The 24,802-nt window shown below is 44.2% G+C and overlaps 1 protein-coding gene across 1 annotated transcript in view; it reads right to left on the reverse strand.

Moving 5' to 3' along the window:
• The window catches only part of laptm4b (lysosomal protein transmembrane 4 beta), a 49,192-nt gene extending 25,561 nt beyond the window's left edge, over positions 1-23,631 (reverse strand). Inside the window, exons 1-2 of the mRNA XM_059948115.1 lie at positions 23,542-23,631; positions 4,941-5,052 (exon numbers count right to left, since the gene is read on the reverse strand). Coding sequence (XP_059804098.1) covers positions 4,941-5,052; positions 23,542-23,631 — 202 coding nt within the window. The remainder of the gene's footprint in view (positions 1-4,940; positions 5,053-23,541) is intronic.
• Positions 23,632-24,802: the final 1,171 nt, after the last annotated feature.

Here is a 24,802-nt window from a genome sequence, read left to right on the forward strand (position 1 = left end):
ATCTTATTCCGTATACTGTACTGTGCACACTCAAATGTAACACCTTCAGTCCTGTAGTCACTTGTTTCGATTTTGTCCACCTGTTACATTGTAACTATTGACTACAATTTTGCCCTGTCAACAGCCTCTCCTCACTACACATTGCTTCCTTCTGTAAACCAGCTACCTCATCTTCGGCACTATCATCTGTCTTTCCTACGATACTGCTTACATTGAAGTATCGGCAGCTCAGGACACTAGTCACACCACGGTCAACCTTTTGATTCCTGACTTTGTCTGTGGTCTTACCAGTATCTGCCTCCACAACCTCTCCACTCACTGACCTGGGACTCCGGTTCCCATCCCCCTGCAATTCTAGTTTAAACCCCCACCATGCAGTATTACTAAATCTTCCCACCAGGATAAATGTTCCCCTCCAGTTCAGGTGCAAACCGTCCCTTCTATACAGGTCCCAGCTTCCCAAATCTAGGGATGATTCAAAATTCTTACACCCTCCCTCCTACACCAACTTTTTAGCCATGTATTAAACTGTATAATCTTCCTATTTCTGGCCTCACTAGCACGTGACATGGGTAGCAACCCTGAGATCACAACCCTGGAGGTCCTGTCATTTAACTTAGCACCTAATTGTCTGAATTCTCTATGCAGAACCTTGGCACTCATGTCATTGTTACCTACATGGACCATGTCTTCTAGCTGTTCACCCACCCGCTTGACAATGCTGAGGGCTCAATCTGAGATATCCAGGACCCTGGCACCCAGGAGGCAATACACCATCTGGGAATCTCATTATTGCCCTCAGAGCCTCCTGTTTGTTTCCCTAACTAATGAATCCTCTATCACCACAGCATGCCTCTTGTCTCCTGCTTCCCGTCTGAGTCTCAGAGGCAGACTCAGTATCAGAGACCCGACCACTGTGATTTTCCTCTGTTACATCAACTCCTCAACAGTATCCAAAGAGATGTATCTGTTGTTGAGGGGGTTGACCACAGGGGTACTCTACACTGACTCCTTAACCCTTTTCCCCTTCCTGAATGACATCCAGTTTCCTGTGTCCTGCACCTTGGGTGTAACTACCTCTCTATATGTCCTAACTACAACCCCTTCAACCTCCCAATTGATCGGGAGTTCATCCAGTTCCAGCTCCATCTCCTTAACGTGGATTGTTAGAAGCTGCAGCTGGATGCACTTCTCACAGTTGCAGTTGTCAGGAATACTGGAGGTCTCCCTGCCTTCCCACTATCCTGTCTGGCATCTTTACTGTCCTAGCTGAGCAGATATCAAGAAGGGAAGGAAAAACAATGTAACCTTGCTTTCCTTTGCTTTCTCTGACTGAAGCCTTGAAGAGCTAAAGCCTGAAGATCACCACTCTGATTCTGTCCACTCGGACAATAGCCACTGCACTTGCCCCTACTTTCCTTTAATTTGCTCTTGCTAATGCTGATTGGTCACTGGTCAAAGCGGTATTATGCTTCAATGACCTGCTGCTCCCTCTTCTACTCGGGCAGTGGACCCAAGTCCACCTAACTCCCTGAATTCCCTACACAGGGCCTCGTCACTCATTCTACCTGTGTCAGTGGTACTTACATGGTCCAAAACTTCTGATTGTTATGGATGTGTTTAAGATCATGAGGGGCATAGTCAAGGTGAATGCACTCTATTTTTCCCCAGGGTTGGGGAATTAAGCACTAGAGAGGGGAGAAATATAATAGGAACTTGAACAAATTTTGTACACAAAGGGTAGTATGTATGTTGAATGAGCTATCGGGGAAGTTGTTGAGGCAGGTAGAATCATAGACCCTTCAGCCCGTCTGGTTCATTCCAATCAAGTCGCCCCATCCAAGCTAATCCCATTTGACCCACAACATTCTGAACCTTCCCCTGTCCAGCTGTCTTTTAAAAGTTTCTGTTGAATCTGCCTATATACTGTACTGTTCTTATTGTTTACCTGCACTGCACTTTCTCCATAAGTGAAACACAATATTCTGCATTCTGTCTTGCCTTTTATTCTCCCTTGAATGATTGGTTCGGTTGGCATGCAAATAAAATGTTTCACTGTTTCTCAGTATATATAACAATAATAAACCAATCACCAATTCTTTGAGAGAAGATAGTTCAAAGTAAATTTATCATCAAACTACATGTATATCACCATATACAACCCTGAGATTCATTTTCTTGTGGGCATACTCAATAAATCCATATTAGAATAATAACCATAATAGAATCAATGAAAGACTGCACCAATTTTGGTGTTTGACCAGCATGCAAAAGACAACAAACTATGCAAATACAGAAAGAAAGATATAATACCAATAAATAAATATTGAGAACATTGAGATGAAGAGTCCTTGAAAGACAGTCAATTGGTTGTGAGAACATTTCAATGACAGGGCTAGTGAAGTTGAGTGAAGTTATCCCCTTTGGATCCAAGAACCTGATGGCTGAGGGCTAGTAACTGCTCCTGAACCTAGTGGTGTGAGCCCTGAGCCTCCTGTACATTCTTCGTGATGGCAACAGTGAGAAGAGAGCACGTCCTGGGTGATGGGGGTCCGTGATGACAGATGCTGCTTTCCTATGACAACATTTTGTGTAGATGCGCTCAATGGTGGGGAAGACCTTACCCATGATGGACTAGGCAATATCCACTGCCTTTTGTAGGATTTACAATGTGGCTGAATTTGTGTTAACTTTACAATAACAACAGCAGTAGGGATAAATCAAGCCAAGGGGGCACCATATCCCCATAAATTAGAACAATGATATTAGATTCATCTGAGATTCTTTGGCACAATTCTGAACTGCCCACTTTCCCCACTCCAGGAATATGTTGCATTTGCTTTCTTCTCCTAATTAAGTTAGGGATGTGGGGCAGTGTGTATTACCCCTCCCTGTTTGTCCTTAGGGAGTTGCTGGTGAGTCACCACTCATGAATGGGCTGCACAAGTATGGAGCACTCCCCAGACAGGGAAGGAAGCTTGGGCTATACATGAGCAGTAGATTTGGAGATAACTGCATGGGATTCTTGGGGGCAGTTTAATCATAAAAAAGGGAAAGAGAATCATTAAATTGTTGGAGAAGACCATTTGGTCTATGCCAACTTCCAAAGGAGCAATACATTCCTCTGAACTGTCCCCATTACTCTGTAAATCAGTCTTCCTCCAGTGCCCATCCAATTCACTTTTAAAGGCCTAGCTTGTACCAGCTCCCACTCCACAAGCAATGAGTTTGTCCTCACTGGGGGGATATAGTGGTTAGTTCAATCACTTTACAGCCCCAAAGATTACTGGTCGGATTTCAATTTGCCGTCAGTGCTGAAGAGCCTGTTTCTGTGCTGTGGTGCTCTCTGAGCCTCTGCCAACAGCCTCCTACTGATAAAGAAGTCCTCGGTGCGTGGCACAGAGTCACTGCCTCGAAGTTCCAAAGACCCGGGTTCAATGTGTGAAGTGGTGACCACAGGGGGTTTCAGTTTATTGCTGCATCCCAAGGATGTGAGTATTGGTAAGATAACTGTTAATCACCCCTCGTGTGTGGGTGAGTGGTAGAATCTGGTGAAATAGTTTGAAATAGAATTGATGTGGGTGATTAATGGCCAACAGGAACTCAATGGGTCAAAGGGCCTGTTTTGTATTTTGTTTTGCCAACTACCTCATATCCTGGAAACAGATCACTCTGTAGGTTTAGATTTCCCTGGATCTGGAATCTTCTCTCAGAGAACAACTCCAGCTTCACCACCCTCTCCAGAAAGCTGAATCTAAATAAATCTCTTCCACACCACATCTTTGCTCCAAGGAGAACAACCCCAGCTTCTCCAGTCCTACTGTGGAGCCAAAAGCCCTCACCCTGCACCCATTTTCATAAGTCTTCCCTTCACCCTTTCTGAAACCGTCATGTCCTCAAAGACCCGTTGACCAGAACTCAGAATAAAGTTATTATTACTGACATACATCATAAAATTTGCTGTTTTGTGGTAGTGGTACGGTGCAAGACATAAAATTGCTATAAATTACAATATAAATAAATAACAAATAAATAGATAGATAAATAGAAAGATAGATAGATATTGTAAAGGAGAAACAGTGAGGTAGTGTTCATGAAATTATGGATTGTTCAGAAATCTGATGATGGAGAGGAAGAAGCTTTTCCCGAATCATTGAGTGAGGCTCTTCAGGCTCCTGTACCTCCTCTCCAATGGTAGTAATGAGAAGAGAGCATTCCCCAGCTGGTAAGTATTCCATCAGTGGCCTAATCAGCATTTGGTACAAAGTCATCAAGTCATACAGCATATTCCGCATTCTGTTTTGTTTTCCCTTTTGCATTTCCTTGATATATTTATCTGTGGAATGATCTGTTATGGATGGCACACAAAACATTGTATCTTGGTGCATGTGACAATCATAAACCAATTATCAGTCACCACCATGGAAACAAGCTCATTGCCCATCGTCAAGCCTTTTACACCAATCCCATTTTACTCTTCCCAATTTCCTGTGAACTTCCCCCCAGGTTCTACCACTTACCTACCAACCAGGAACAATTCACAGCAGTCAGTTACCCTACCAACCCTCAGCTGGGAGGAAACTGAGCCAATTGGAGGAAGCCCACATGGTCATAGAAAGACCTGCAAACTCCACACTGACAGCACCCACGTTCAAGGTCGAACCAGGGTTTCTGGAACTGTGAGTCAGCAGCTCTACCAGGTACACCACTGACTCTGTTGAAGGTAAGGGAGATGAAATCAGCAAGGGACTAGGAATATGAGAGAGGGAGACAAGTAAGAGAGGGAGGAGGGGGAACGAAAGACAGAAAGATAAAGGAGAAAGTGAGGGGGAATGAGGAAAGTGGTAAAGGATGAAAGAGGAAAAGGGAATAGAAGTGGTAAAGAAAGATCTAGGGGAGAGACAGAATAGCAAAGGCAGTAAATATGTTGGTAGACTTACTAGCATCATCTGTGAGGTCAAAGTTGGTGCCAAGTTCAGCGTGGATAAGGTGGTAGTGGTCTGGGTCACCAAGTACTGACAGAAGGATCAACAGCACTGCACCATTGATTAACTAACAAGAGAAAATTAAGTCATTAGTTTCACATTAGTGTGTGCAAAAACAAGCTTCAGTAAATATTCAAATAGACTGACTTGTTTCCATTACTCATGAGCTATCAGTAAATCAATACAATGTCTACATTTCTTGCTGTCAGTAAAGCAGCCAGCACAATCAAAGAGCCCACCCTCCCTGGTCATCCTCTCTTCTTCCCTCTTCCATCAGACAGAAAACACAAAAGCCTGGAAGCTCGTACCACCAGGCTCAAAGACAGCTTCTATTTTGCTGTTATAAGACTACTAATAGTTCCTATGATAAGTCGCACTGTCTACCTCTTTATGATCTTGCACCTCATTGTTAACCTGCACTGCACTGCTGTTACACTTTATTCTGCATTCTGTTTGACCTTGCTCTAGCTCAATGCTCTATGTAATGATGTGATGCATATGAACAGTATGTGAGACAAGTTTTTCTTGGCATGTCGCTACCTGTGACCACAATAAACCACTTCCTTCTCAATTTCATTGCTGCACCCTGAACACAGTGTCTGAGAAATTACAGAATTTATCTAATCTTTCAGCTACGGAATGGAAACTGCACTGAACTGGAGAGGAAGGCTTTACAACAGGTCATCAAAACTGCCCAATGCATCACCAAAATGTGCCATCAAGGACATATCTACAGAAAGATGCCATAAAAAGGCCAGCAATGCCATGAAGGATCTCACCCACCCTACTCACGGACTGATAGTCCCACTACCACCAGGGAGGAGGCTACATAGCAACTACATCAGGACCAACAGACTCAGAAACAATTACTTTCCCCAAGCACTAAGGCTGATTAACACTTCCACCCACTAACTCACCCCACCACACTCCCCAGTGCCATTAGTTTACCTGTCAGAGTCACCTTACTTACAGATGTTCCTATACCAGGTGTCACTTCATGTACATGGAAAATATCTATGTATATTGCTATTTTATGCATTTGTATTTATTGTGTTTGTTTTACAAGTGTATTCTTTATCTTACTGTGTTTTTATATGCTGCACTAGATCTGGAGTAATAATTATTTAGTTCTCCTTTGTACGAGTGTACTAGAAACAATCTTGAGTCCAACTAATACAGGTAACAGCTAAGTTTATAAATGCCTTGATGGGATTGGTTTGACTTGCTCTTGTACCCATAGTGTTTATGTGGCAGGTCCAGTTGTGTTTCTAGATATTGATGATGCCAGGGTACCGATGAAGGGGTCTCGGTATTGGAAATGCTATTGAGTGTTAGGGGTGGTGGCTAGACTCTCTCCTGTTGGAGGTGACCATGCCTGGCATGAAAGTTTATAATTCCGTGCTTGATTCAGAATCACGTTCATTATCACTGACACGTTGTGAGATTTATAGTTTAGTGGCCGTAGTGCAGTGCAAAACATCAAATAAATTACCTGCAAATTAAAAGAAAAATGAATAAATAGTATAAAAGAAGAATAACAAGGCAGTGTGCATGGCTTCTGTGCTGTGCTGAGTTATTTTAATGTAGCAAGGAGAGAGAATTTTTGCCACAGCAATTGCCTTTGAATCAATTTGAGTGAATTAGACAAAATCAGCCAGTTTGCAACAATAGCATAGTTTATGTAGAACACTGTCTCAGAGGACAGTTCTGCCCACAGATCGAATGAAAATATGTCTGTTTATTGCTTTGTTTATTGTGTATCAATTACCCACCTAGACTTAAGGGACCACTGAAAATTTAATGATGAGACTGCTTCAGTTACAACAATTATATTCTCATGTGACTTGAATTGTGATGGATATTTGTTACCACTTTCTGCTTTTGCTAAGCTGCTGGAGAGTTTCCTTTATCATTAAAGAATTGACCAGTATCCGAAGCTGTTTGATGTAACGAATAGCTGGTGAATGAACCCAGAAGATCAAATTCTGGTTATTCTCCATTCCAATACAACTGCAGATCGCATTGCAGCTCTGCTGACATTGATGGCGCATCTATTAAACTATTCCCCTTTGCAAAGCGTTTAGATGAGTGGCCAGCTGCTGTATTGCAGAGCAGATGGGCTGAATGGCCTGATTATGTACCCATGCCTTTTGATCTTATGGTATTTCAGTGTTAAAAGACAGTTGGATGGGTGTTTGGGTAATAAAGGCTTGGAAGGATTTGGGCCAAAAGTTGGCAAGTGAGATTAGCTTGAATGGGGCATCTTGGTTGGCATGGACTAGATGGGCTGAATGGCCTGTTTTTGTGCTGTATTACTCTACAACTTGATATCTACTGAGGCCTAGTCGCATTCATTCTGTGTTTCCAAAACAAAAGAAGCTAATTTAATGTGGGGAAACTGGGAGCGAAGCAGATAATGCTGGCAATGTTGGGTCAATGAGGGTGGAGGTACACATGAGGAAGAAGTACGGAGGTGAGTTGGAGGGTGTCATGGAATCATAGCACAGAGCAGGCTCTTTGCTGCACTGAGTCCACACCGACTTTCAACCATCCTTTGACTCTCTCTAGCTGTTATTGGTGCTCTACAGAAAGCATCCTACCCAGGTGCATTGTGGCAGCTGCTCTGGCCATGCCAGCAAGGAACTGCAGAGGGTTGTGGGCACAGCTCAGCATATCACAGGAACCAGCGTCCCCCGTCCCCCCCCACCCCCCATCCACAGACTTTCTCTATACTTCTCACTGCCTTGGTAAAGCCACAGAAGATCAAAGACCCCACCCACCCCGGGCATTCCCTCCTGCCCTGTCCCATCAGGCAGAAGATATGTGCCTGAAAGCTTCTACCCTGTTGTTATAAGACTCTTGAATTGTTCCCCCAACACAATAAGATGAGCACTTGACTTCACAATCTACCTTTTTGCGACCTTGCACCTTATTGTCGACCCGCACTGCACCTTCCCTGTAACTGTAACACTTTATTCTGTTATTGTTTTCCCTTGTACTAACTCAAAGTACTGCGTAATGAATGGATCTGTATGAATGGCAGGTAAAACAAAGATTTTCACTGTACTTCAGAACATGTGACAATAATAAACAAATTTTCCAATTTAATTTAATCTGGCATTAATCTAATTTTCTATGCCTTCTCATCAGATCACAGATTCTACCACCCACCTACACTGGCAACAGTTAACCTACCCCTCAGTATGTTTTTAGGATGTAGGAGGAACCTGCAGCATCCGGAGGAAATCTGTGCAGTCACAGGGAGATTGTGCAGATTCCACTCACTGACGGTGAGGCAGCAGTTCTGTTAACTGTACCACTTTATGGCTAGCACGAGAGGGCACAGTTTTAAGGTGCTTGGAAGTAGGTACAGAGGAGATGTCAAGGGTAAGTTTTTTACACAGAGAATGGTGAGTGCGTGGAATGGGCTGCCGGTGACTGTGGTGGAGGCGGATACGATAGGGTCTTTTAGGAGACTCCTGGATAGGTACATAGAGCTTAGAAAAATAGAGGGCTAAGGTGACCCTAGGTAATTTCTGAGGGAAGTACATGTTCAGCACAGCATTGTGGGCTGAAGGGCCTGTATTGTGCTGTAGGTTTTCTTTGTTTCTGTGTTTGTACTGAGTCATTGGATTCCTTGCTTTAATAGGCCATTGGACAAACTTACATATTAAGGAAAAAATAAAAAGGCAAACACCTTCCCCATACCCAGAGCAGCCTCCCAAACCCTCCCCAGGTGGAGGAAGGCCCATCTTTATTCACAGCTCATAAAAATACAACTGCAGATGCTGTGGATCAAAGAATACGTATACAACGCTGGAAGAACTCAGCAGGTCAGGTAGCATCTGTGAGAAAAGAGTAGCCAATGTGATGAAGGGTCTTGGTCTGAAACGTTGGCTACTCTTTTCTCACGGATGCTGCCTGACCCGCTGAGTTCTTCCAGCGTTGTGTACATATTCTTTATTCACAGCTATCTCCCAGGTTATCCTCTTGTGCAATAAACTCTTTCCTTCATCATCAGATTTCTGAACGGTGTATGAACCCATGTACACTACCCCTCTGTTCCTCTCGTGCTATTCTTGTAACTTATAGTAGTTTTTACGTCTTGCACCGTACTACTACCACAAACAGTTCATGACGTTTGTCGGTGATAATAAACCTGATTCAGATTCTAATACCTTAGTATGGCCCTGGCACTTTATTGATCTTCTTGCACTGCACTTTCTCCATTCCTGTAACACTGTATACTGCAATCCGTTACAGCTTTCCCCCTGTACTCCACTGCTCTTATATTCTATAAGGAGTCTCTGTACGTCCTCCCCATGGAATGGATGGGTTTCCTCCCACAGTCCAAAGACATACCGGCCAGGTTAATTGGTCGTTGTAGATTGTCCCGTGATTAGGTTAGGGTTAAATTGGGATTGTGGGGTTGCAGGGGTTGCATGGCTCAAAGGGCCAGAAGGGCCTTCTCTGCGCTGTGTTGTTCAATTATGAATTCCACCTGAAGTTTGCTGATTATGCAGTCCTTCCTCCTGATGAGGAAGACTGCTCCCAGTCTGCTCCTGTGGGCTGGGGTGATGTGAGAAGCTCACGCTCTTCCACTAATGGCACTGGAGGCGGTTGATAGCGTGGGTAGTTGGCAAAATGGTGCAATCCCTCTGGTGCTCACGCAGGGCCTCTGAGACTGGGGCCTTCTCAGAACCATCCTAAATAATCCTTCCCCACCTTGTGCAGTCTTGGTCAGAGGATCCCAGGAGTTGATGGGGATGTTGCAGATTTTCAAGGAGACTTTGAGCTTCAGTTTTGTGCAATGCGATCTAATATCCACAATTAGAACAACCCAAAGCTCCCCAGTTTAACCTGGTAGCTGAAATATGAAATCGTTCCAGCAAAACTCCCTGATTTTACTATCCACCGGAAAGTGTGGTGATTAGAACTGGAAGCAGCACTGCAATTTGGATAAGTCCACTTCTTCAGCTTAACGCAATCTTCAACTCCCCTGACTTTGCAGTCAGTTTCTGGATGACAAGGTCTGATTTGCTTTACTTACTTTCCTCTCCATATGTTCTGATCCTTTATGTGCAGAGATATCTTTGGGTCCAAGTCCATTACTCACTGAGAGGGGGCACACATGCAGCTGGGGGTGGTAAAGAAAAGCATATGGCATGCTGGTTTTCACTGGTCGGAGCACTGAGTGTAAGGTTCAGGAAGTCATGCAGCAGCTAGATAATACTTCGGTGAGGCTGCACTTGGAGTTTTATATATGTTGCTGTTTGCCCCATTGCAGGAAGGTGGTATGCTCGCCCGCAGCGTCCATTGCCCTAGTCCGAGTAATACCATGGCACGTGGCACTTTGTAAATGTTTGCTTAGAATCCTTATAACCATATAACAATTACAGCACAGAAACAGGACATCTTGGCCTTTCTAGACCGTGCCAAACGCTTACTCTCACCTGTTCCCACGTAAACAAACTCCATTGCAATTCCTTCATTGTTTCCTCAAAGCATATAGTTACTGTAGGTCACCCTATTGGAAATTGATGCTAAATCTCTTTAGTTTATTCAAACTTCTCCAAGTGCCTCTTGATTATTTTCCTGCTAATTGCTTCTAAAATCCTTAGCTGCCATTAATGTTAAACTAGCCAGCCCGTGGCTACTAGAAATGCTGCTACAGCCTGATTTGAAGTAGGATGTCACTTTCCAACCCTTCAACACCTTGTCCCAACACTAGAGAGATTGGAAGATCTGAGTCCATCCATTTAATTCGACTCCATTTCCCTTGGTAAGACATTCAGTGCTGGCCATCACACTGATGTCGGTCCTCACCGTCCGTAAATGTTAAAACGCAGAACACAGAACAGTACAGCACAGGTTGTGCCAGTTGTGTCAATGACCAGCAGAGTATGAGGTGGTGCTGGGAGCAGCTGGAATGTGTCACCATGCTTCTGGTGCCAATGTAGCATGCCCACAATTATTAACCATGGCCAATACATCTTTGGAATCCGGGAGGAAATTAGAGCAGCAGGAGGTCATGGAGAGAACGTACAAACTCCTTACAGACAGCAGCAGGAATTGAACCCCAAATGATGGCGCTGTAGAGCATCACGCTAACCGTTATGCTACCATAAGATAACTCTTCCCTCCTACACAGTCCATAACCCTCCATTTTTTTCTTTCATTCACATGCCCACCTAAGAGTCTCTTAAATCTCTCTAATGTACCAACCTCTACCATCAGCTCCGGCAGTGCAATTCACCCCATCCATTATCCCTTCCGCCTCTCTTTCTACCAATGTTCTGTCAAGATCTTCCCACATAGTAAACACCAATAGAAGAATGTGCTAACTTCTTTTGTACTCCACGCTGCTCAACATAGACCAACTGGAAAGTGGGCAAAGGAATGACAAATGCAATTTAACTCGGAGAAGTGCTAACGGCTGCATTTTGGAAAGCTAAGCAGGACATACACTGTGAATGGCTGGGCCCTGGGGAGTGTTGTAGAATAGACAGACTTTGAGGTACGAGTGCATAGTTCCCGGAAAGTAATGACACAGGTAGGGTGGTGAGGAAGTTTTTGGCTACACTTTCCTTCATCAGCTGAGGATCTGAGTACAGGATATAAGGCAGAGAGTTAAAAATGCACAAGGCATTAGTGACACACCATCTGCAGACTTTCTCATATTTAAGATATAATGAGACTGCTCCTGAAATATCGCGCAGGATTCTGGTCACCATACTACAGGAAGGATGTAATTAAGCTAGTGAGGGTGAAGAAAAGCTTCACAAGGATGTTTCCATCACTGGAGAGCTGAGTCTTAAGGGGAGACTGGATCATCCTGGGACACTGAAGGTGCTGAATAAAATTATGAGGGGTATAAGTTGGGTGGTCACAGTCTTTCTCCCAATGTAGAAGGTTCTAAAAGTAGAGGTAGTAGGTTCAAAGGTTGAATTTAATGTCAGAGAAATGTATACAATATACACCCTGAATTGCTTTTACTTTGCAAACATCCACAAAAACAGAGAAGTGCCCCAAAGAATGAACGACAGTCAAACGTGAGAACCCCAAAGTCCCCCCCAGCTCCTCCCTCTGTGCGTAAGTGGCAGCGAGCAACGATTCCCCCTCCCCCACCCACCAGCAAATAAAAGAGCATTGGTATCATCACCAAGCCCAAGCGTGTGCTAAGCAATAGCAAAGACACAGACCAAAGTTACCCCAAAGGCTTTGCATTTCATCTGACATTCGACAAACCAAAGGTTCTCTCTCTCCCTGGCAAGGGAGAGGGAGGTGTCCCCCATTTTCACAGCGAGTGGAAGACATAACAGCAACCCGCTGGTTTACGACCTGAAGAGCATTTTTTTCATGCAGAGAACGTGACAGATGTGGGTACAATTGCAACACTTTAATGAGAGTTGGCTGGGTATGTTTGGTAGGAAATGTTTAGGGAATATGAGCCAAACAGGTAAGTGAGAGTAGCTCAAGTGGACACCTTTGTTGGCTCTAATGAGCTGGGTCAAAGGGTGATTTCTATGCTATTTAAATTTGTTGATGACACCATGGCTGTTGGCTGAATTAAAAGCAGTGTAGAATCAGCATATAGGATGGAAATTGAAAATCTGGATAAGTGGTGCCAATACAACATCGTACTCAATTTCAGCAAAACTAAAGAACTGATTATTAACGACAGGAGGAGGAAACCAGGGAGCCATGAGCCAGTCCTCATCAGGGGATCAGAGGTGGAGAGGGTCAGCAACTCAGTGTTATCATCTCAGAGGACTTGTCCTGCGCACAGCGTGTAATCACCATTATAAAGAAAGCATGGCAGCACTTACTTAGAAGTTTGCAGAGTTCAGCATGTCATCTAAAACTTTGACAAACTGCTTTCGATGCGCTGTGGAGAGTACATTGACCGGTTGCATCGCAGCCTGATATGGAAACACCAATGCTCTTGAATGGGAAAGCCTACGAAAAGTAATGGATACAGACAGCCTAGTCCATCATCGGTGAAGCCCTCCTCACCACCGAGCACAACTACAAGGAGCACTGTGTGAGGAAAGCAGTATCCATCATCAAAGACCCCCACCATCCAGCCCATAAGCTCCTGGCTGGAGAAGGTACAGGAACCTCAGGACCAACACCACCAGGTCTAGGAACAATTCCAATCCTCAGCCACCTCTTGAATTCCTCTTGAATCAGAGCCCATCACTGAACTGTGTGCACACCTTTGGAACTCAATTTCACAGAGACAAACAGCATGGAAACAGGCACTTAGCTCCACCAAGTCTGTACTAACTATTATTACCTCCCTCCATTGACATTAATCCATTTAAAAATGTTTTGTCATGTTCTCAGTAAATCTTCCCAGATTCTGCCACTCTTACATGGGGGGGCCATTAACTCACCAGCCCACACATCTTTGGGATATGGAAAGAAACCGGTCAAAGGGAGAATGTGCACAGGGAAACTCCACAAAGACAGTGCCAGAGGTCAGGATCGAACCTGACTCTCCAGCGCTGTGAAGTAGTGGCTCTACCAGTTGCCCAATGTTCCAGGAGGCAAAATGGGGAGCCTTCAGTTCTTCAGTTCTCAAAGATACAAGAGAAACTGCAGAGAATGGAAATTTGGAGCTAGACAGCATTTGTGGAAGGAAATGAACAATCGACGTATTGGGTTGAGACCCTTCATATGAAACTTCAATTCACATTTTCCAGGGCAAGTTATATTCTCAGGGATCTGAAGCTTCGTGTATTCCATCCTAACACCCTTAGCTGTCTCTGCAGTGTGATTAAACTGGAGCGACTTCTCTAGAAAACAAGGCAGAAATTTATGCACAACAAATATGCCACAAACTGCAATGCAGTTGAGGTCAGAAGATCAGTTCTTTTCTAAGTGGGTGCTGGATAAGCATCTAAGGACAACTAAAACTAATACCCACGCAATGATTGATGAAACATTTGCATTATGTGCATTATAATAATCACGGGGAAATTTAATCTTCTTATGGACTGGGCTAACCAAATTAGCAATAATGATGTGAGGGCAAATTCCGGCATGGAAAATGCTTGTGTTCCAGATCAATATGTTTAGATTTGATGAGAGTGCAAAATTATTTCAGAGCAAATGATGTAGAATGAGAAAGGATTAGAGCATGGAACATAGAACAATGTGGGCATCTACTCTGATCAATCTAGGGTGCAGGGGGCCTGGACAGAGGTAGAACCTTTAACGTCTGGCAGCTGCGCTCTACCTCATAGGGTGAACGGGCATCACTTGTCCTCATCCATCTCCTGAATCTCTCATGTTTGCCTCCAACTGGCACACCCCGGTATACTGCTTCAGCTGGCAAGCTAAACAATGTGAGGGGTTATGTTAACATGGCACCACTGGGTGTAGGACCTCATCGACAAAGTCACCGGTCAGGGTGGGTAAGTTCCCTAAAGAACTACAATGGCCATGTGTTCGAGATGCAGATGAGCCAAGTTGGAGGGCGTTGGTTGTGGCCTGGCCTGGAGAGGGTTGGGGATCCCCAGGCCTCACCAGCCCAGGATATGCAGCAAATGTAAAAAAAATGGAAGTTTGCTCTGAAGCCAAGGCCTTAAATATAAATGAAGCAAATGAGAAAATTGTGAGCTGTGTGTAGGCTGTGATCGTTGGCCTAACAGTGAATGAGCTGTAATTAAATAAGAGAGTACTGAAATCTGGAGCAAAGAAACAAACTACTGGCGGGACTCAGCAGCTGTGGAGGGAAAGGAATGGATGCCGTTTCAGGTTGAGACTTTGCAGATTAAATGAACAATGGCAGATATTTAAACTAAAAGGATCAGTAAGTAGAATGCCAATTGTAAAGGTACATAATTATGTCAGAGAGAAAGAATAAGGAGTGGCAATATTTCAGAATTGCACAACAGGGGGCTAGGAGCCAAATGTGTGTAGATAGGACAAGCTCTTTGCTCCTTGTTCAGTTTGCTGAACTTGGGCTGTAGACTATCTAACACTATGACTCTATGACTGAGGAACTGGAAAGGAAAGAGGAACATCAGATCAGTTAAACTGGTTGGGAAATTGCAGGAAACAGTTATTGACAAGTAGCAATAATGTCCTTAGAAAATAATAGGATTGTGCAGAATCAACAATGCACTTGGGGAAGAAAAGTAATGTTTAACAACTCCTTTGGCGATTATAACTATCATAGTAGAAAAAGCTGCATTAGTTGATTTGTATTGGTATTGCTTTATTATTGCAACATGAATAGAGATAGAGAGAAAAGCTTTTGATTTGTATGTCATGAGGACAGGTTATTTATTGAGATAATAAAAAAACAACAGAATACAAAATATAGTGTTGTGGTTACAGAGAAACTGCAGTGCAGGCAGATAATAAAGTGCAAGAACCACAATGAGGTAGACTGGGAGATCAGGAATTCATCTTTAGCGTATGAGAGTTCCATTCAAGAGTTTGATAACGGTGGGATAGAAGCTGTCCTGAGCTTGATGGTTCATTCTCTCAATGTCTTCAGCCCAATGGGAGAGGGGAGAAGAGAGAGTGTCTGGGACAGGAGGTATCTTTAGTTATGTTAGCTGTGTTCCTGAGACTGTGGGAAGTGTAGACAGATTCAATAGGGAGGAAATCTTTTTTGTGATACACTGAGCTGCGTCCACAACTCTGAAATTTCTTGTGGTTATGAATACATTTCAAAGTTCAAAGTTCAAGCTCAAGGTAAATCTTTTATCAAAGTACTGTACACACTGTATATGCCACCCTATAGTCCTCTTCAACTTCTTGTAGATATTTACAGTAGAACAAAGAAATACAACAGAATCAGTGAAAAGCTGCTCACAAAGACCGCAAGCAATCAATGTTCAAAAGAAGACAAACTGTGCAAATACACAAATAAATAACTGGGTAAATAATACTGAGAACAAAGCAGCTATCAAACATACCAACCCCTAATGCATCCAGATAGGATATCTATAGTGCATCTAGAAAAATTGGTGAGAGTCATCGGGGTACACATCACATTTCCTTAGCCTTCTGACGACATGGAGGTGATATGCTTTGGTGTTCAGAAGTCCTTTGTAGAAGAGGTTATGAAATAACTCTGAGCATGTGCAATTGGAGGCAATATTTCAGTGTGGATTGGAGGTAAGGTAACAGATAGCAGGCAGATGCTTGGAATAAACAAGGAGTGTGCTGGATCCAGATGTTCACTATCTATTGCTATGATTTAGGTGAGGGGACAAGTGTAATATGTCCAATTTTGCTAGTTATACGAAGCCAGGTGGCAGTGTGGCCATGAGGAACTCACAGGGAAGCCTTGGGGGAGTGAGATGCTGGTGAGGTTAGGCAGATGGAATATAATGTGGAAAGATGGGGTTACTCACTCTGGGTAGACATTATATCTGATGAGAAATTGGAACAATGTCAGTTCTCAGAAGGAATCTGGCTGTCCTTGTACTTTGATCATTGAAAATTAACGTGCAAGGACAGCAGGCAAGCAGGAAAACATAGAATATGTAGGTAGGCAACATAACTAATTTGTTTCCACATGAGAATTACTATACCAAAGCCACAATGTCCTGCTGCAATAGATTGTATTCTGCAGAGAATTCACTTGGAATATTGTACAAAAGTTCAGATGTTGAGGCTTTAGAGAGGGTACAGATGAGAGTTACCAGGATGATGTCTGCATTAGAGATTAGTCGCTCTAAGGAGAGATTGGAAAAATTGGGAAGTTTTCTCTGGAACATAGGAGGCTTAGGTACGACCTGATAGAAGCAAAACATTTTGGGAGGTTTAGATAGGGTAGACGGTCCTAATCAGGGGGTCGTCATATTCTGGGGTAGATAGCCAGAGCCTTTTTACCATTAAACCACAAATACCAGAAAGCATAACTTTAAGGAAAAGGAGAAATGGGGAAAGTTTGAAGGAAATTTATGAGGCATTTTTTACGCAGAGATTGATAGCTGCCTGGTAATGTGGTGGAAGCAGGTACGACGCCAATGTTTAAGAGGCTTTAAATTGGCAGGGAATGTGGGAGGTGAGTAGAGACCATGTACAGACAAATGGGGTTAGTTTAATTTGGCATCCTGATTGGCACAGACATTGGGAGCTGAAAGGATTAAGAGGCATGTTTTATTCTTCATGCACATATTCCTGCCTCTATTCTTAATGTTCTCCCGAGAGACCAAACTATGCAGATTATTGGCTTCACCCAAGCTCAGATAACTGAAGCAAGATTTGCATACACTTCTTACGTTAAGGCTGATTTGCAAGGATTTTCATGCAAGGACACCCAAATTCTTCGCAATTCTACTTGCCAGGCTGAGATGGTGTAATTCAATGTTATTAAAGCCCTTACTAATTTCTCATGGTTGAAGTGATGCATCATTGCCTGGCACGAAGGCTTAATGCACGGGTTCATAAGAGGCTGTAGGAGGCTCAGCCCTCTCCACCATGGCCAATAGCCTCCACATCATCAAAGACTTCTTAAAGAGGCTGTGCCTCAGGAGGGCAGCTCTAATTAGTAAGGATCCTCACCATCCAGAACATGCTCTCTTCTCATTATTACCAATGGGAAGGAGGTACAGGAGTTAAAGACCCAGACTCAGAGATTTAGGAACAGCTTTGTTCCATTGGGGTCCATGAATACTACCTCACTTTTCCTCCTTTGCACAACCCACACAAAATGCAGGAGGAACTCAGTAAGTCAGGCAGCATCCACTGAGGGATGTTTCAAGCTGAACCCCTTTATCAGATTCTGAGTCTGATCATCTGCTTTCTGCCTTGTGGATTACTTGCTATGTTCACGTACCATAGTCCACACATCCCCAGCTTTCCCAGTCCCCTGACCTGAAACACCTAGATAGAGTCAACATGGAGAGAGGGTGTTTCCAATAATGGGGGAGTCTTGAACCAGAGGGTGCATTCTCAGAATAGGAAGGTCCCTTTGGAACAGAGATTAGGGGGAATTTCTTTCGCCTGACTGTAATGGATCACTGAAATTCATTGCCACATATGGCTTTGGAGGCTAAGTCATTGAGTATATTTAAAGCTGATAGCTTCTGCTTATTAGGGTGTCAAAGGTTACAGGGAGAAGGCAGGAGAATGAGGTTAAGAGGAAAAATAAATCAGCCATGATGGAAAGGTGGAGCAGACTCGATGGACTGAATGGCCTCATTCTGCTCCTAAGTCTTGTGGTCTGATGTCACTCCACATCTTCTGCTGAGTTCCTCTAGTTCTTATGTGTGAAGTTCTCGATTTCCAGCATCTACAGAATTTCTTGTGTTTTGAAAAAACAGATTTATTACCTAATTACTTGGTGGTATCTGAATTTACAACTCAGAAGCTAAGTTAGAACCTTAACCACCATGCTTCCAAATCACATAATCTAGTAGCTTCATTCATCCACGATTCATATAATATTTTTAATTTCAGTTTTAATTAATTTAAGTGCTGGGATTTGAACTATGACTTCATTTGAGGTAAAAAGCTTCCAAGGTATTTTTGAGAAAATGAAGGCATCACCAATGAGTCAGAGTTGCCACAAGCAAGAATTCCTGTTGTTGGTTTCTACCTCACCGACTTCTACAGTTAATTCCGGTTTTTACAAATTTTCAGTACTTTCATTAATTTTTCAATAACGTCATAGAAAGAGGCTATTCAGCCTCTCAGGTCCATGCTGGCTTTCAGAGCATTCTAGTCAGTCCCATCCCCCTACTTATAATTCTGTGTCTATTCCCCAAAGTTGGTCCCAAACAGCAGCAATGAAACAGAAATTTTACAGTGGCCATAACCCACCATCTTTGAGGCATGGAGTCATAGGGTCATGCAGGCCTTCCAGCGCATTGCAAGCACATCAAATACCCATATATGGTATATCCATAGATAGGTCACATCAGGAGATTGCCCCATCCTAGGAAGAATGAGGAGGCTTTCAGAGGATGCAGAGGAAGGTTCACCAGGATGCTGGCTGGATTGGAGGGCATGAGCTATGAAGAGAGCTTGACAAATTTGGGTTGTGAAAGCTGAGAGGAGATATGATAAAGATTATCTAGTGTTTCTGTGCTTCGTGGCTGCTTGCGGGAGAACGAACCTCAGGGTTGTGTTCTGCATGCATAATTCAATAATAAATGCTCTTTGAATATTTGAAGAGGCACAGATAGAGTAGACAGCTGGTATCTTTTATCCCCAGGGTCAAAAAAGTCTAAAATAGAGGGCAATCACTGAAGGTAAGTAGGGTATGTTCACGGGAGATATGTGGGGGAAGTGGTGGGTGTCTGGAATGCGCTGCCAGGGATGGTGGTGGAGTCAGGTGTTTTAAGAGGCTCTTGGATAGGCAAATGAATATGCAAAGATTGGAGAGATATGGAGCTTGTGTAGGCAGAAAGGATTAGTTCCATTAGGTATTTAATTACTAGTTTCATTAGTTTGGCACGTCTTGGGCCAAATGGCCAGTAGCTGTTATATGTCCCAGATCCTGTGTATTGGTTTTGGTTTATTATTGTCACCTGAACCAGGATAAAGTGGAAAAGCTTGTCTTGCAGACCATTTGTACAGACCATTCATTACACAGTGCATCGGGCTAGGACAAGGTAAAACAGTAACAATGCAGAATAAGGTGCAACAGTTACAAACATGATCCCATTCGCCAGATTATCTGGATACTTCTGACATCACTGCTTCCCCACCCACTGAGCTATGGGAAGGAGCCAGAGTTCCTCAGAAAACCCACATCGACACAGGAAGGCACAAGCTCCACACTGTGGCAGCGGAGACCAGAATCGAACCCATTCACTGGAGCTGAGAGAGAGGGGCGCTTCACACACACAGCACCCGTGTGAAGCCCGCGTCATTTCACCACTGTAGGAAATCCTACTCCTGTTATTGGCCTTTGTTCCTGTTATCTGTGCGGAGAGGCTGGACTGGCCGTTGTTACTTCCTTGGCAAAGCGGGGTGATTTTACTGCAATGTGGGAGGCTGCAGATGCTGGTAGATTTGGCGGGGGGGGGGGGGGGGGCACGGAGGTAAAATGGGGAATTACTTCATTCAAAGTATAGGTGGGGTCTGGAACTCACCTCCTGCAGAGGCAGGATATACTTCCCACTGATGATCACACAATGCTCAACACTACTAGCATCTGCTCGGATAACAAAGTAGTCAGCTGCCAAATGCAGCAACAGCTGGGTGATATCCAGGGCCAGGCTGATGGGTGACAAGTTTGTGCCATTCCAGTGCACACGAAGAAGCTCAGCACCCACCTGACATTCAATGGCCATGGGATTCATCGCCGGATTGCTGCTGTCTGTGTTCTGGAGGGTGGGGGCATGGCTGACCGGACCCTGAGCTGCAGTAGCATTGGGTTCTATGTTTCTAAATGGTTCAATGTCGCCAGGCATGGATTTAAACTTTTAGGCAACTGGGAGATGTGAAGAGTCAGAGTTATAAAGCAGAGAAATAGACCTTTAGTCCATCTGGTCTGCGTGGGCCTGGTCTTGTATCTAGTCCCATCTCTCGTCCATGTACCTGTCCAATATTTTCTTAAATGTTAAAATTGAACCTGCATCTGTCACTTGTACTGGCGGCTCATTCTGTACTGTCACAACCCTCCGAGTGACAGAGACTTCTTTAGGTTTCCCTTAAGTATTTCACCTAATTATGTGCGGCAGAAGGGATTAATATAATCAGGCATCACGCTCAACACAGACGGCCTGTGCTGTACTGTGCTATGTTCTATGTCTGTTTCAATATTCTATGTTTTCTGCTTATGGGGGAAGTGGAAACAGAGTCCTTACAGGGGAATTGGATGGCCATCAAAGAAGAAATAATTTCCAGGGCTGTGAGGAAAGAGCAGGGAAATGGAACTGATGGAATTTCCCCTTTAGGAGCCAGCATTCAACTCAATGGACCAAATATCCCCCCTTTTTGTGCCACTACAGTTCACAAGATGGAACCAGGGACATTTACAGCAGAAGGATTCAAAGTACATTTATTATCAAAGTATGTATGCAGTGTACAACCCTGAGATTCATCTTCCCACAGACAGCCAGAAAACCAAGAAAAATGATGTGACTAAACACATTGATGAAGAGCAGCAGGTAGAGTGTATATGGATTTCAGCAAGGCATTTGATAAGGTACCCCATGCAAGGCTTATTGAGAAAGTAAGGAGGCATGGGATCCAAGGGGACATTGCTTTGCGGATCAAGAACGGGCTTGCCCACAGAAAGCAAAAAGTGGTTATAGACGGGACATATTCTGCATGGAGGTCGGTCACTAGTGGAGTGTCTCGGGGATCTGTTCTGGGACCCTTACTTTTAGTGATTTTTATAAATGACCTGGATGAGGGATGGGTTAGTAAGTTTGCTGATGACACAAAGGTTGGAGGTGTTGTCGATAGTGTGGAGGGCTGTCAGAGGTTACAGCGGGACATTGATAGGATGCAAAACTGGACTGAGAAGTGGCAGATGGAGTTCATTACAGTTACGTGTGAAGTGGTTCATTTTGGTAGGTCAAATATGATGGCAGAATATAGTATTAATGGTAAGACTCTTGGCAGTGTGGAGGATCAGAGGGATCTTGGGGTCTGAGTCCATAGGACGCTCAAAGCAGCTGCGCAGGTTGACTCTGTAGTTAAGAAGGTGTACGATATATTGGCCTTCATCAATTGTGGAATTGAATTTAGGAACCCAGAGGTAATGTTACAGCTATATAGGACCCTGGTCAGACCGCACTTGGAGTACTGTGCTCAGTTCTGGTCGCCTCACTACATGAAGGATGTGGAAGCCATAGAAAGGGTGCAGAGGAGATTTACAAGGATGTTGCCTGGATTGGGGAGCATGTCTTATGAGAATAGGTTGAGTGAACTTGCCCTTTTCTCCTTGGAGCAAAGGAAGATGAAAGATGACCTGATAGAGGTGTGTAAGATGATGAGAGGCATTGATCACGTGGATAGTCAGAGGCTTTTTCCCAGGGCTGAAATGGTTGCCACAAGAGGACACAGGTTTAAGGTGCTGGGGAGTAGGTACAGAGGAGATGTCAGAGGTAAGTTTTTTACTCAGAGAGTGGTGAGTGTGTGGAATGGGCTGCCGACAACAGTGGTGGAGACGGATACGATAGGGTCTTTTAAGAGACTTTTAGATAGGAACATGGAGCTTTGAAAAACAGAGGGCTATAGGTAAGCCTAGTAATTTCTAAGGTAGGGACATGTTTGGCACAACTTTATGGGCCGAAGGGCCTGTATTGTGCTGTAGGTTTTCTATGTTTCTAAAAAATCCATGGAACCCATTCAAAGAAAAAACATCAACACCACCCCTACAAATAAAGTGCAAAGTTAAAAATGGAACAGATCAAAATAATTATTGGGCAGCATGGAGAGACCACAGAAAATTAAACTCCTCTATTTTTAACATAAATCCCTTAGATATTGTTTTAACAATGGTTGCTGCCTGGAAACAGAGACTTGATTCTTTGAGCCTCACATAGTTAGTGAAGATGTATTACTCCAGGAGTTTGATTGTTGCATCGTTTTATGTGGATGTGTTAATCCAACCTTTTGCGGTTCACTGCAGGATATTCTCAGGCAGGGCTTACAGGGAGTCAACAGCCTAACGTATTATCTTAATTACTCTCTCGATGCAAAGCTTGCTGAAGGTTACAGTTTTAGCCTCCCAAGGCCATATGTGCTTATGCTCCCCCTGACTTTTCCAATGAAACTAAGGAAAGAGCTTGCTCCATCCCAGTCGATCCCAATGTTGAGAGACCCCTGCAAAGGTTCTGAAGCCTGTTTTCAGACAACGACAACAGCCAGGGTCCTGACGGCTGGGTGAGATGTGTTCACCACAGCTGGGAGTTTATCGAGGGTTAGTGCAGTCTGGCAAAGACCTTCATCATCTTATCACCAGCGGTTTGCTCACACTTTGTACTCTCCTTCTCGGGTGTCTACCTCACCCCTGCCACTCCTTATCCCTTTCCCTCTCCCTCCCTGCATTCTCCCTCACTCCTTCTCTCTCATTGTCCTACCCACTCCATCTAAACCTCCACCTTTCCAACCTCCTCCTCCCACTCCACTCCATTTCTCCTGCCCTCTTCTTCCCATTTCCTCTCTCTTCCTCCCCAATTACCTCTTTCATCCTTGTCCTGCACAATTTCTGCCTCCGCCCTCCCCCTTCATCCTTTCTTCGCCTACCCTCTCCTCCCTGTCCGCTCTCACTTCCTTCTCAATTGTCCCTCCTGCCCCCTCCTCACACGCTCCTGCCATTGCCTTGCTCCCGCCATTGCCCTGCTCCCTTTTTCCCTCCTTTTTCTATAATGCTCCTTTCCCACGCTTCCAGGCCCCTGATTATTACCCTGCATTGCTGCCCTCCCTCCCTCCTCAGCCTGTTCATCTCCCTCTCCCTCTGTTCTTCCCCACCCTCCTTCCCCAACTGTTACCTTCCCTCCCAAACCTCAAACCCCTCTCTCACACCTCTTTGCTCCTCTACTTCCCTTCCTCCTTCTCTCACTCTCCCTCCCTCCTTCCCTCTCTTCCCCCTCCCTCCCTCCCCCACTCCCCCATCACTCACCATGTACCAGACTCCCAGGATTATGGTTCCGGTGCGGACATGACAACAGCAACACTTGGTGGAATACCAGCGATCCACAGGCGAGATCATCCTCACCAGCCTGAGAACGAGCCAAACAGAGAGAAATCTAACGAGAAGTAAACTACAACCCTGTGGCTGGGAATGAAATGCCCTGCTCTCCCCCCCCCCGCCTTTCACTGTACCATGATCCTGAAGCCGACTCTCTCCTATTACTCGGTACAGTCTGCACTGCCTGACTGAGAGAGCAAGGGGAGGAGAATATACCTTTAACCCTTTCCCAGCCGGAGCTCTGTGAGTCCCAGTTACCATCCAGTTGTCTTTACATTCCTTACTTAGTAGATTGGGAGAAGGAGACAGCACTGGAATGGATCCTTCCGACACACAACAGTACAGCGCCTTCAGCCCCCCGCCCCATGTAAGACCATCAGATATAGGAGAAAAATTAGGCCACTCACCTATCATGCCTGCTCTACCATTCCCTAATTCCTGATTTATTATCTATCTCAACCACATTATCTTGTCTTTTCCCAGTAATGTTTGAATCCTAGGTTCGCCAGCTATAGGAAACTTCCTCCCCACATCCACTCTATACAGGCCATTCATTATTCAATAGTTTTTAACGAGATCCCCCTCATTCTTCTAAACTCCAGTGAGAATGGGCCCAGAGCCTTCAAATACTCTTCATATATTAACTCTTTCATCACTCTGGACCCTCTTCAATTCCAGCACCTCTTTTCTTAGATAAAGGGACCAAAACTGCACTCAATACTCCAAGTGCAGTCTGACCAATGCCTTAGAAAGCCTCAGCATTACGTCCTTGCTTTTATATTCTAGTCCTTTTGAAATTAATGCAAACATTGCCTTTGCCTTCTTCACCACCAACTCAACCTGCAAGTTAACCTTTATAGAATCCTACACAAGGACTCCCAAGTTGCTTTGCATCTCTGATTTTTGAATTTAGAAAATAGTCTATGCCTTTATTCCTTTTACCAAAGTGCATTGCCAGTGGCTTTCCTACATTAATTTTCATCTACCACTTTGCCCATTCTCCCAATTGGTCTAAGTCCTTCTGTAGGCTCCCTGCTTCCTCAGCATTAGGAAGTGTGAGGTGTGAGAAGTGTGAGCTTCTACATTTTGGCAGGAATAATCCAAATAGAACATACAGGGTAAATGGTAGGGCATTGAGGAATGCAGAGAGATCTAGGAATAACAGTGCATAGTTCCCTGAAGGTGGAGTCTC

This window comes from Hypanus sabinus, chromosome 1 (assembly GCF_030144855.1).
Source record: "Hypanus sabinus isolate sHypSab1 chromosome 1, sHypSab1.hap1, whole genome shotgun sequence".
NCBI classification, from domain to species: domain Eukaryota; kingdom Metazoa; phylum Chordata; class Chondrichthyes; order Myliobatiformes; family Dasyatidae; genus Hypanus; species Hypanus sabinus.